At 42.7% G+C, this 12271-nt stretch overlaps 1 protein-coding gene across 3 annotated transcripts in view; it reads right to left on the reverse strand.

Annotated features, from left to right (window-relative positions):
• ELF1 (E74 like ETS transcription factor 1) overlaps positions 1–12271 on the reverse strand; it is a 116822-nt gene that overhangs the window by 63209 nt on the left and 41342 nt on the right. For 2 of the 3 annotated variants that reach the window (XM_050948725.1, XM_050948714.1), the window contains one exon: positions 710–1018. In XM_050948725.1, the coding sequence (XP_050804682.1) occupies positions 710–781 (72 nt within the window). In that variant the 5' untranslated portion in view covers positions 782–1018. Of the gene's footprint in view, positions 1–709; positions 1019–1569; positions 1636–12271 lie in introns of those variants that run through there. The other variant, XM_050948734.1, reaches the window with a different exon arrangement.

Raw genomic sequence — 12271 nt, forward strand, 5'->3', positions numbered from 1 at the left:
GCAGTTGCCCTCCTTCCTCCATAAGTATGATTATTATAATTTGCATTTAAGAAATGCTTCACTATAGCGTCAAGGCAGATTTTACATCATTCAGACACAGGGCCTGGCTTAGATAACTAATTGAGAAAGTGGTTTGAAGGGGATGGAGGGTTTTTCTTTGTAATGTGACAGATACTAGCCTAAATAAATTGTTGGAGTTTAAATTGCTAGTTGCATTTTTGAGTAGCTGACCAAAACCCTTTAACGACATAGTTCAGAAAATAACCCATAAAGTACATACAGTATCCAAGATAACTTCCTGGTAGTTTTTCTGTCCATCTTTGGAGCAGCAGCCTCCTCATATTTATAAACTTATCCAAGTGTATTGGAAGGGTTTAAAAAACTGTTAAATACTCGGGCTTTGGAATTCTGCATCTACCAATGGGATCTACTGGCACAGATCTGTTAACAATGAAGAAATGGTCTCTTCAATACCACAGAAGTCACAAGGTTATGACTACCAAGTACTTGAACTATTTTCTGCTTTGTTCACACACACTGCATGAAGCAACAGTGAACTTCCGAAACCGTGCTAACATTTTCTGTGGTAATAATGATCTCAATACTTAGTTTAAAAAAGAAAATAAAAAGAGGGTGACATGTTTTCTGATATTTTTAGAATACGCACATCACTGACAAACTAATATAGCTTCTTTTTTTTATCTCATACCTGTTGGTCATCCTCCATGACGTTGCTGGCAAATTCAAACACGAGCTCATTCTGTTGTACAACAGCTGCCATAATAAAGCATTCCCAGGACTCAGTGCCACAGAAGAAAAAAATGCTCTCAAATGTAAAGGAATGGAGACTGTTTCCAAGATCCAGTCAGGCAGGAAAACACAATTATGAAAAGAATCAGGTGTCTGGGCCAATAATTCCTGGACAGCCAATCTTCCTGGGTTCTTCCCTGCTCAAAGATAAACAAAGCCGGGGAAACCTTTCCTGAAATGTTGTCCTCAGTTTGATAACCTTTCACCCCTGAAAAACAAAAATATTACAGTGAATAAGTAGTTGCCTTAACTATACAGCACAGCCATAAAGGTTTGTTCAGAGTGATAATGAGATCCACATCTACATAATATAAAGTCAGACACTCCCGTATCTTTAGAGATCTTATTTTTACAGATAAGAACATGTTTAATTTAGTGTGCTTCATAAACCTTTCAGTTTGTTTCACCAAGTGGGACATGAGTTTCAAAGTCTATCAGATTAAAATAAAAGTAGCATACTGACAAGTAAAAACAAAAACAAGATCATTTAAATACAATAGTTATTGACATTTTATTTTTCACTTGATACACAGCATGCAGCTCCCATACTTGTTAATCAAGTATCTAAGAGAAAATTCAAGGCAAAATATAAAATCCCAGAGCAATCTAATAAAGTTATCAGATATAACAGGTACTATTGTTTTCTCCTCCTCATTTGCTGGCCCAATTTTGAAAAGTTGTTATTTTGCCAGTTAAATGGATGATTCACTTTATCTTGGTTAACTCCTAAAGCACAGACTAGATAAAACAAATACATACACTTTTTAAACTAATCCTTCTAAAATCCAGAAAGCCCTGGAGTTCTCACACTAAACAGCCTCTCTTTTTAAAATGTACTGTAAATGTATCCTTATCTCTAGCACAGGCTTGCAAGCAACAGGAAGGAAACAGCACTGACCACGTCATGGCAAATTAGAACATGCAAAGAACTGCACGCTACAATAGCAAAAAACAGAAATGCAACTTAGGAATGTAAACAGCTTCATTGGAGGGATATGTGCTTACAACTCCCACATTCTAATTTATTCAGCAGCAATAAAAGATAAAGGCAACTGAAATGGGCTCAAAGTGGTAAGCTATATCACATTTTTTCAAACAGGACATAAAATGTGATCTTATTTATATGACTCATATATTAAGAAAATTGATAAGAAAAAGCTGAGAAACTTTTTTAAAATATAGGCCAAGATTTTCAAGAAATAGGTGCCTAAAGCTAGATGCCTAAGTTCATATTTAGTGCCTAAATATGGATTTAGGACCCTAACTTTAAGCACCTATTTTTGAAAATATCAGCCTATGGTTCCATCCACTGCATTAAATTCAGATCTCCTAAAACAGTTTTCTATCACAGTACATTTACTCCTCGAAGGGACGCAGAAATCTTCCAAGGTGTATGCCAACTCATCTTATTTGCCTAGTTGTACAACAGGCTCTAGAACCTTGAAGCAGGACAGGGATTCCCCATGTACTGCTGCAGTAACAGAGGAAGGAGGATAAAAATTCAACAAACAACGTGGGAGCTGGTGGAGTGGGTATTGCAAGGTGGGACAGGGGCAGGATTAAAAAAATAGTCCTCCCGTGTCGCAAACACCATGAACGCCACAGCTAGCAGCTACCACTTTCCAGATGCCCAGCTCTGAAGGCAGTGGCTGCCACCAGCAGCAGTGCAGACATAAGGGTGGCACAGTATGGTATTGCCATTCTTACTTCTGCACTACTGCTGGTGGCTGGGCAGCCAGAGAGTTTTTAAGTGAGGTGAAACTTGGGGTACATAAGACAAATCACACTCCTGAAAGGGGTACAGAAGTCTGGAAAGGTTGAGAACCATTGTCCTAAGACACAAGTTATATATTAGAAATATAGCAATAAACTGTGAAATATGCATTTTGAGCCAGCCAGATCCTGTGGTCATTAAAGTCAAAGGCAAAATTTCTAAATGACTTTAAAGGGAACAGGATTTAGCCATTTCTGATTATTAACAACTATGTTTATATACAAAACTGACCTTGTTAAAGGGAGGGGATACAGATTCTTTGGTTTGTTTTTACAGTGGAACAAGACAGGGAGAATGAAACTGCCTCTCTATTTCCCTAGTATCAAGAAACCTAATTAGGGAGGCGATGTCATGTGCTATAACTTCAGGAAATCTAACAGCTGGGTCTTCCTTTCTCAGGGGACACAGTGTCTGTTATAGTATTCCCTAATGAATGAATTACAATTACAATTACATGTTAACAAAGAGGATAGTATAAAGCACTCAATCTTCCTCTTCCAAAATCAGAAAACTCAAGATTGTACAAACATGAGAACCACCCCAACTTCTAACTTAAATTCCCCATGAGAATAATCACAGCTCTAAATAAAGGGCATATACTCATCCAAGTTTTCTTAATGGAAGCCACATGCATGAATATATTTTTAAAAATATTATTTTAAGATTGAAAAATTGAACAAATTTATTTTGTAAAGCGCCTATAGTATTCGCGATGTTCTCCATGTATCCTCAGAATACACATACAGGTTGCAGCAGTGCAACAACTCTAGGTTGCCTCTCAATGTTTCTAATCTTTAATCTTGAGGGACACTTCTAATCTCTTTTACCATTTATTTCTTGGCCTCTCTTTCGAGAAAATGCAAGTGCCAATAGTGTCAGTCATATGCTCACTAATCTCATTTCACATCAGCCACCTAGCAGCCTGTTTGCTGATATTCAAAATGAAGGATACAGCGGCAAAAGTAAAGTACCATATATACTTATTCATAAGCTGAATATTTTTGGTAAAAAACTGACTCATCAAAGAGCAGGGGTCGGCTTATAAATGGTCTACACAAAAGTTTGATGATTTTAAAATCTATGGAATCATTGAATTGAATATTTAATACATTGTTGTTTTGTTTACCTGGAGTGTCTGCAGGCATGGAGCCCGAGCTCCCTGTGGCTGCGGTTCGCCATTCCCAGTCAATGGGAGCGGCGAACCATGGCTACAAGGAGCTGAGGGGCTCCATGCCTGCAGACACTTCAGGTAAACAAAACGTCCTGCCAGCGGCCTACCCTGACAGGCTGGTAGCCAAAGTTTGCCGGCCCATTTATTGATATCAATACTGCAGCCTTTTAAAGTTGCAAAGGTTTTGTTTAGTGGATTAGATTGGCTTGAAATGGACCTCATAAATCTCAAGCCAATATGAAAATATAATGTGCAGAATCGATGGAACCTCTAATAAAATTGAAATAGCCTGTTATCCCTACAGATATGCCAATCTGCTCTGAAATAAACAAAGACTAATAATAATTTGACAGTGATAAAGCAGGTGACATTCCTATATAAAGTCCTACAAAATCTATAACTACAATAATCATAATCTATTTTCATACTACTATTTAAAATGAACAGTGAACTCAAAAGAAAAAGATCTTATGCAGCATTCAAACTTAAAGTTGTTGAATATGCAGAAGTAAACAATAATTGCACCGCTGCTCATTAATTCTGTATCAACAAGAAGCAAGTAAGAGAATGGCGAAAAAATAAACACACTAAAAGACATGCCAAGAAGCAAGAAAAAATGTCCGAGGTGCGCTTCATTTCCTGAGCTAGAGAAAGATCTCAATAATTGGGTTGTTGAATGTCGACAAAATGGGTACATTGTCACTAGAACTGGAATTCATCTGCATGCTCTACAAATGTCGAAAGACGACAAACACAAGTCAGTAAAGCAGTCAATGCTTGTCACATCAGCTGGCTGGGGTACTCGTTTCATGAACCATCATGGTCTCTGTCTTTGTCAGTGAACAAAGATAGCGCAAAAGCTGCCTAGAGATCTAGAAGAAAAAAATTGAATCTTTCCAAAGGTTTATCATAAAATATCGAAAGGAATATGCATTTGAACTGTCACAAATAGGAAATATGGACAAAACACCAATGATATTCGATCTCCCGAACAACAGAACAATAACTGGTGATGATGAAAAAACAGTTTTAATTAAAACCACTGGCCATGAAAAAATCCATTTTACAGTGGTTTTATCATGTATGGCAAATGGATCAAAGCTCCCTCCTGTTATTTTTAAAAGAAAAACCTTGCCTAGAAACATGAAATTTCCTGCTAGTGTCATCGTATGTACACACGAAAAGGGATGGATAGATGAAAGTGGGGCTATTGAATGGCTGGAAAAAGCGTGGAATAAGAGACCAGGAGCACTTTTCAAGAAACCTGCTATGCTCGTTTGGGACATGTTCAGGGCACACAAGACTATTTCGGCTGTAATACCTGGGGTCTTAACTTCAGTTCTACAAGCGCTTATGCCTGCCTGAACAAATCCTTTAAAGACAAGATACACAAAATGTGGTTTGAATGGATGTGCGCAGGCATGGCGAAGTTGACAAAAGGTGGGAATCTTGTGAAGCCCTAAATCAATCTGGTCACCCAGTGGATCAAGGACGTGTGGGTGTCCATTCCCTCGGAAATGGCAGAAAAACCATTTAGGAAAAGCTGTATCAGCAATGCACTCGACGGGTCAGAAGATGATGCCATATTTGATGACACAACAGAGGCTGATGATGAGAAGAATTCTGACTCTGAAGACGACACTGCCGACATCCACGATGACAATGCAGGTTCAGCTCTGACTGAAGCAGAGTTTAATGAACCGTTTGGCGAATCAGAGACTGATTCAGACTTAGAACAATATGAGACTTTAAAAAGTCTTAAAATCCTTCAAAGTTCCTTGTTTTAAATATCCATTTACTGATTTTAAATATTGACTATAATTTTGAAGGTGAATACATATTTTTTCAATTATTATTATAACAGTTTTTTGGTTAGATTACATTAAAATAATTCTAGCAAAAAACTTTTGAGTGTTTCTTGTGATGCCAGCTTTTAAAATATAGCAGGGGTCGGCAAACTTTGGTTCCTGGTCCGTCAGGGTAAGCTGCTGGTGGATCGGGACATTTTGTTTACTTGGAGCGTCTGCAGAAACACAGCCCCTCAGCTCCCAGTGTCCGTGGTTTGCCATTCCCAGCCAATGGCAGCTGCAGGAATGGCAAACCGCGGATACTGGCAGCTGAGGGGCTCCGTGCCTGTGGATGCTCCAAGTAAACAAAATGTCCTGACTCGCCAGCGGCTTACTCTGACGGGCCGAGAGCCAAAGTTTACCAACTCCTGAAATATACGGTCGGCTTATGAAAGGGTCATACAGTTTTTGCTATTCTTACCTAACCATTATGGGGGGTTGGCTTATAAATGAACGGGCTAATGAACGAGCACATATAGTAGTTTAAACCTTCCCCATAGATAAATTAATACTTTTTCATTAAAATGAAATATTTTGTTTGCACTTTCTCTAACCAAGGAACAGCAATACCAATTTCCAAGCTTCACAGTCCAGACACTATGAGTTAGTGTGCAAGGCCTACAGACTTGAATTTTTCTATCAATGAAAAAAAGTAGATATATTAGCAGCAGCAGTTCTAAATTAGAGTAAATTAATAAACTCAGACACATCCTGCTCTGTGGAGTGCTAAAGATACTTCAGTACTTTAACAATACTTTGCACTTCTGAAACTTCCTTTTATCCAAGGATAAAGCATTCTGCAAACATTTAAAGCTGCACAGTACTGTACGGCAAATACTACTGTCTCCATTTTTACAAATGAGGACATGGAAGGGCAGAGTTGTTAAGTAAGTCACTCAAGGTCACAAAGAGAACTGGAGGCAGAGTCAGGAGTATAATCTGATTCCAGGTTCCCTGCTTATCCACTAGACCAGCAGTTCTCAAATTATGGGGTGGGCCTCATGAGGGAGAATCAGGAATGTGACAAGGGAGGCGCAAGGTGGGTGTGTGTGTGTAAGAGCTCTGACCATTAGTCCCAGATGGCTGGGCCTCGTGCAGAAGCGCTGTGCACACATAGGAGGTGGGGGAAAAGGGGACGGCCGGAGCCCCGCCACCTGCGCTTGGGCATTCCTTCCCCCGTCCCTCACTCAGAGACAGTAGGACTCTGGCTGTTAGCTCCGGAGTGGCAGGGTTCTGGCTGTCAGCCCCAGGGTGGCAGGAGCAGAGCAGAAGTAAGGGGGGCAATGTGGCACTAAGTCTACTGCAAAAAGTGATGACAAATATAACTTCTCACATTGCCCCCCTTACTTCTGTGCTGCTGCTGGCACTGCGTTGCCTTCAGAGCTGGGCGCCTAGTTGGCAGTCACTTCTCTCCGCTCTGCCTTCAGAGGTGCATAGCGGTATATGTATTTGGGGGAGAAGGGAGAGCACATAAATGACTACAGACACACACAAATAAAGGCAGCCTGATCAAACAAGTTTGAGAACCGCTGCACTAGAAAGCTAGCACAGGAGATTTATTCTTCCATTGATGCTACAGCATAATTTCCCATAACATGAAGAGCAATTACTTGTGACCATTGATGGATAACTAGGTTCTTATAAGTTTCAACTTTTACTTTAGTTTTTACTTGACCATTAAAAATACATTTATCAGAGTTCATCTTTTAGTTTTTAAAATCTTTATTAAATCACAAATGGTTACCTGTATTTAGGCCTCACAAAGATTGTGGTAAGGCATAAAGCAGAGTGCTCTTAAAAAAAAATGTAGAACATGGATACATCAACATTACACACACATTAAAGAATCATATTTATTCTTTTTCTTACTTGGAAGGATCAGGTGCTTGTACCTAGGAAAGGACTTTCTCTCCCTATTATGGGCATCTGTCTTCCAGAGCCTCAACATAATCTACACTCTCAAGAACAAAGAAAGAAATATATGTTTCTAAAGAGACTGAACATAAATATGCTGCGTGTTTTTAAAAACAAGAAAAAAATAGTTTTAAAAACAAATAGCTTTACTCCCCAAATTTTTCATTAGCTATAAACACATTTTTTATGGTAGATTTCATATTACACAGGCAAACAGCATAGACCCAATACTCAAAAGCATATGCTGTAGCAGCAAACTATTAAATACACTTGAACTAATGAAATAAATTAGCTGCGGCAAAATTACGTTTTGTAATATGACATCATTTAAAATGTTCTATCAGTGTTTCTACTACACAACTTTTTTTAGGAAGCTGAGAGTTTAATCTTAAAAGCAAGACCTGACCAAGACTTGTCATTACTGAGTTTCTCAAGCCTGAAAGTGCTTAATAAAGAGATTAAGTTTGAAATAGAATCTGTGTAGCCTCTGTCAAGATGGCATAAGAAGAGTAAAAGACAGAAACATCTTTACAGATGTATAATTATGCTTCTATCTCTCAGAAATATTTAAATAAAACTTTTTCCGGCATCAATCCAGAATATGGACCTGTAGCTATACTTTGGAAAGAAGTTAAAAATAATCTTGATTTTCCTCAACCTCAACGGAGCGCTACACAGGGACATTTGGTAAACATGTACATCGACAGCTGGATTATATAACTAGACATTATATAATGTCACAGTCTACATTGTTATGCATTTGATATGAATTATAGACTTATGGCTGCAACAGTAGTAAGATGTTTATCGAATTATGCCCTGATGCTCCAAAGGGATTAATGGAGGGGGACTCTTACAACTGATCAGAGAACCACCGACATTAGTGGGACATGAAGTTACACATATAGGAACCAAGCTTTAATATACGTTTGAAATAGGTTTTTAGATATTACATCAGACTACAATGGTACATAGTTTTATGATTGTTATAAAATGTGAAATAGAATGTAGATATCAAACAAACTGATTCGTTTTTGTTCATATTAGAGCAGGGGTTCCCAAACTTGGTTCGCGGCTTGTTCAGGGTAAGCCCCTGATGGGCCGCAAGACGCTTTGTTTACCTGAGCGTCTGCAGGTCTGGCCGCTCGCACCTCCCAGTGGCCACAGTTCGCTGTTCCTGGCCAATGGGAGCTGCAGGAAGCGGCCACTGGGAAGTGCGAGCGGCCAGACCTGCGGACTCTCAGGTAAACAAAGCATCTCACGGCCCACCAGGGGCTTACCTTGAACAAGCCGTGAACCAAGCTTGGGAACGAACGCCTGTCTTAGAAGAAATAGAGTTTGGCTACACTTGCAGGTGTGCAGCGCTGGGAGTTAAAGCTGTCTTCGTACAGCTGTGTAGGGAAAGCGCTGCAGTGTGGCCACACTGACAGCTACCAGCGCAGCAGTGTGGCCACATTTGCAGCAGTGTTGGGAGTGGTGCATTATGGGCAGCTATCCCACAGAGCACCTCTTCCCATTCTGGCTCTGTGGGTTGTCGGAAGGGGGTGGATGATGTGGGTCATTCTGCTTCCTGTCCCAACGCCCTATGATGCATAGCTTCACATCTCAGCAATCCCTGTGTTTCCCTCAACGTTTGGCATCATCTTGCATCCTTCAGCGGTTTCTGTGCAGCGCGATTCTGTGTTCCATTTCGGTCTGTGGGAAATGGAACCTGAACTGCTGAGGAATATGTTGACGAGTCTCGCCAACACATCACGTTTGGCAGTTGAACTATTCCTTAAGATCCAAAGTGACAATGAGGAGTCTGATGATGATAGCGAGTTGCATAATGCGTACGACACGAAATTGCTTGTGGCATTCACAGACATGCTCAGCACTGTGGAACGCCGCTTTTCGGCTCAGGAAACAAGCACTGAGTGGTGGGATCACATCATCATGGAAGTCTGAGATGACGAGCAGTGGCTGCGGAACTTTTGGATGAGAAAAGCCACTTTCATGGGACTGTGTGAGGAGCTCGCCCCCACCCTGTGGCGCAAGGACACGAGATTGAGAGCTGTCCTGCTGGTGGAGAAGCGGGTGGCTCTTGCAATCTGGAAGCTGGCAACTCCAGACAGCTACCAATCGGCCAGGAACCAGTTTGGAGAGGGAAAGTCGACCATTGGAATCATGTTGATGCAAGTTTGCAGGGCCATTAATCACATCCTGCTAAGAAGAACCATGACTCTGAGGAACGTGTAGGACATTGTGGCTGGCTTTGCACAAATGGGTTTCCCTAACATGTGGAGGGGCGATGGATGGGACACACATTCCTATTCTGGCACCACTCCACCTAACATCCGAGTACGTTAATCGGAAGGGGTATTTCTCTATGGTTCTCCAGGTGCTTGTGGGCATTTCATTGACATTAACGCAGGCTGGCCCGGAAAGGTGCATGATGCACGCATCTTTCGGAATACTGGCCTGTTCAGGAAGATGCAGGCCGGGACTCTTTTCCCAGACCAGAAGATCACAGATGGGGACGTCGAAATGCCCATTGTGATCCTTGGAGGCCCGCTTACCTGTTAATGCTGTGGCTCATGATACCGTACACAGGGAGCCTTGACAGCAGCAAGGAATGGTTCAACTACAGGCTGAGCCAGTGCCGAATGACTGTGGAGTGTGCTTTTGGCCGTTTAAAGGGGCACTGGCTATCTCTGTATGGGAAGCTGGATTTGGGGGAAAGCAGCATCCCCGCGGTTATATCCGAGTGCTGTACCCTCCATAATATTTGTGAAGGGAAGAGTGAAAGATTCAATCACGCATGGACCTCTGAGGTTCAAAGCCTGAAGGCTGAATTTGCACAGCCAGAGAGCAGGGCTACTAGAGAGGCTCAGCACAGGGCTGCAAGGATTAGGGATGCCTCGAGGGAGGAATTTGAGGCTGAAAACCAACATTAATGTTTGGTGCCTTGCACGTTGAGTGAAGTGCAGTGGTTACAATGTTAGTAGGAATCTGCATTTCCTAAGCTGATTTGCAGTACCTGTTTCTTTCCTGGGATAAGGTATCTTTGACTTTCTGCAATAATAAAGACTCTTTTCAAAGCCAAGAATTCATTTATTGAAAAGAAAATTACTTTATTGACAGACACACAACTTTTTGGGAACCTAAAAGGGCAAGGGGGTGGGGTGGGGAACTGTACAGTCACAGGCTTGAATATGTCCTGTCTGGAGTGCTGTGCAATGACTGCTGCACTTCAGGATGGCTATACTGCATGGTGAGGGGGGTTGAGTGCAGAGGGTAAGGGTCGTAGTTCTCAGGGCTGGTTGGTGAACGTACAGGTGTTGGAGGCAGCTGGTGGTGGTAAGAACCTGGATGCTGGGGAAGGGGGTTTTGAGCTGACATGAGGGCACAAGGGAAAGAGCTTTGGGACAAGGGAGGCGTTGGGGGGAGGCGGGCACGGTAGCGTTCCACCTGCATGGTTATGAGCACCTGGATAGAGTCCGCTTGGCGCTCCAGGATCCTTATCAAGCTGCTTCGTGCTTTTCTTCCTCGGCACTGCGTTTTTCTGGTGGATCCTGCTTTCCCTTTCCCTCCGGTCCTGCACTTTTTGATTCTCTGTGAGAGATTGCTGCATAACTTTTTGCAGCATGTCTTCTTTGCTTTTTCGCAGCTTCTTCCAGAGGTTTTGCAGCCTGTGATAACACGGACAGCCGAGATCTCAAGGTTGCATCTGTAAAGCCAAAATGCAACACTTAACAGAGGCAGCATTGTTTATACCAGTGTTATTTCCCCACAGTAACAGTCTTCACAATAGCATAACTTTCCCATACCAAAGAGAGCGCACATAACCCACGGGAGCCCCAAAATGGTGAGTAAGGGGGACTGGTTCAGGGCTGTACTGGGGTCTGTGTGTGTTGGGGAAAACAAACAGCTGCAGGGGGCCCCACACTGAACACTATCCCAACATTTTCCACAGGAGGTTATCCTGGAAGATATCTAGCTGCAGCGGGTCTCCTGGGAAGCACGGGAAGTCTTCTACTGCAATGCAGATTCTGCCCTGGCCCCTATGCAGCTTGCCTGTGTCTTGCAATGGTACCCCCCACCCCTCGCGGCACAGTGGCGTGGCTACGTTAGCCTGACTGAGACAAGGACCACAGTGGCTCTCCCAATAAACTTGTGCAAGCGCATTGCCCACTCCCTGGCTGAAACTTTTGAAAAGATTATTGAAGCCGATTACTGCGAAGTGATAGACCACATCAATGCGCTGCTCCGCATCAAGGCATGCATGCATGCAGCCCTAACTCTCCCTCCTCTCCCGAAAAATTTCCATCCTGAAAATAAAAGCCACTTACCAGGAACCCGCTCCTCTGTTTGTCCTCCACCAAGTACCGGCTGCTGCGACTGGCTACCTTCCTCCTGGCTTGAGAAGAGCTCCTGGCTGCATGCCTCCTGGGACTTCGGGGTGTCTCCCCCCACCCCAGTACCCTCACTCTCGCTTTCCTCCTCCTCCTCCTCCTCCCTCCCCCTGCTCTGAAGTGTCCATGGTGGTCCTCGGAGTGGAGGTGGGGTCACCCCCAAGTATTGCGTCCAGCTCTTCATAAAAATTACAGGTAATGGGGGCAGCGCCAGAGCGGTGGTTTCCCTTGCGGGCTTTGCAGTAGGCACTCCACAGCTCCTTCACTGCAGCACATCCCGGTCATGGCCCCTTTCCAGCATGGCCTTTGATACCTGCCCAAAGGTATCGTAATTCCTACGGCTGGAGCGCAGCTGGGACTG

This window comes from Gopherus flavomarginatus, chromosome 1 (genome assembly GCF_025201925.1).
Source record: "Gopherus flavomarginatus isolate rGopFla2 chromosome 1, rGopFla2.mat.asm, whole genome shotgun sequence".
NCBI lineage: Eukaryota > Metazoa > Chordata > Testudines > Testudinidae > Gopherus > Gopherus flavomarginatus.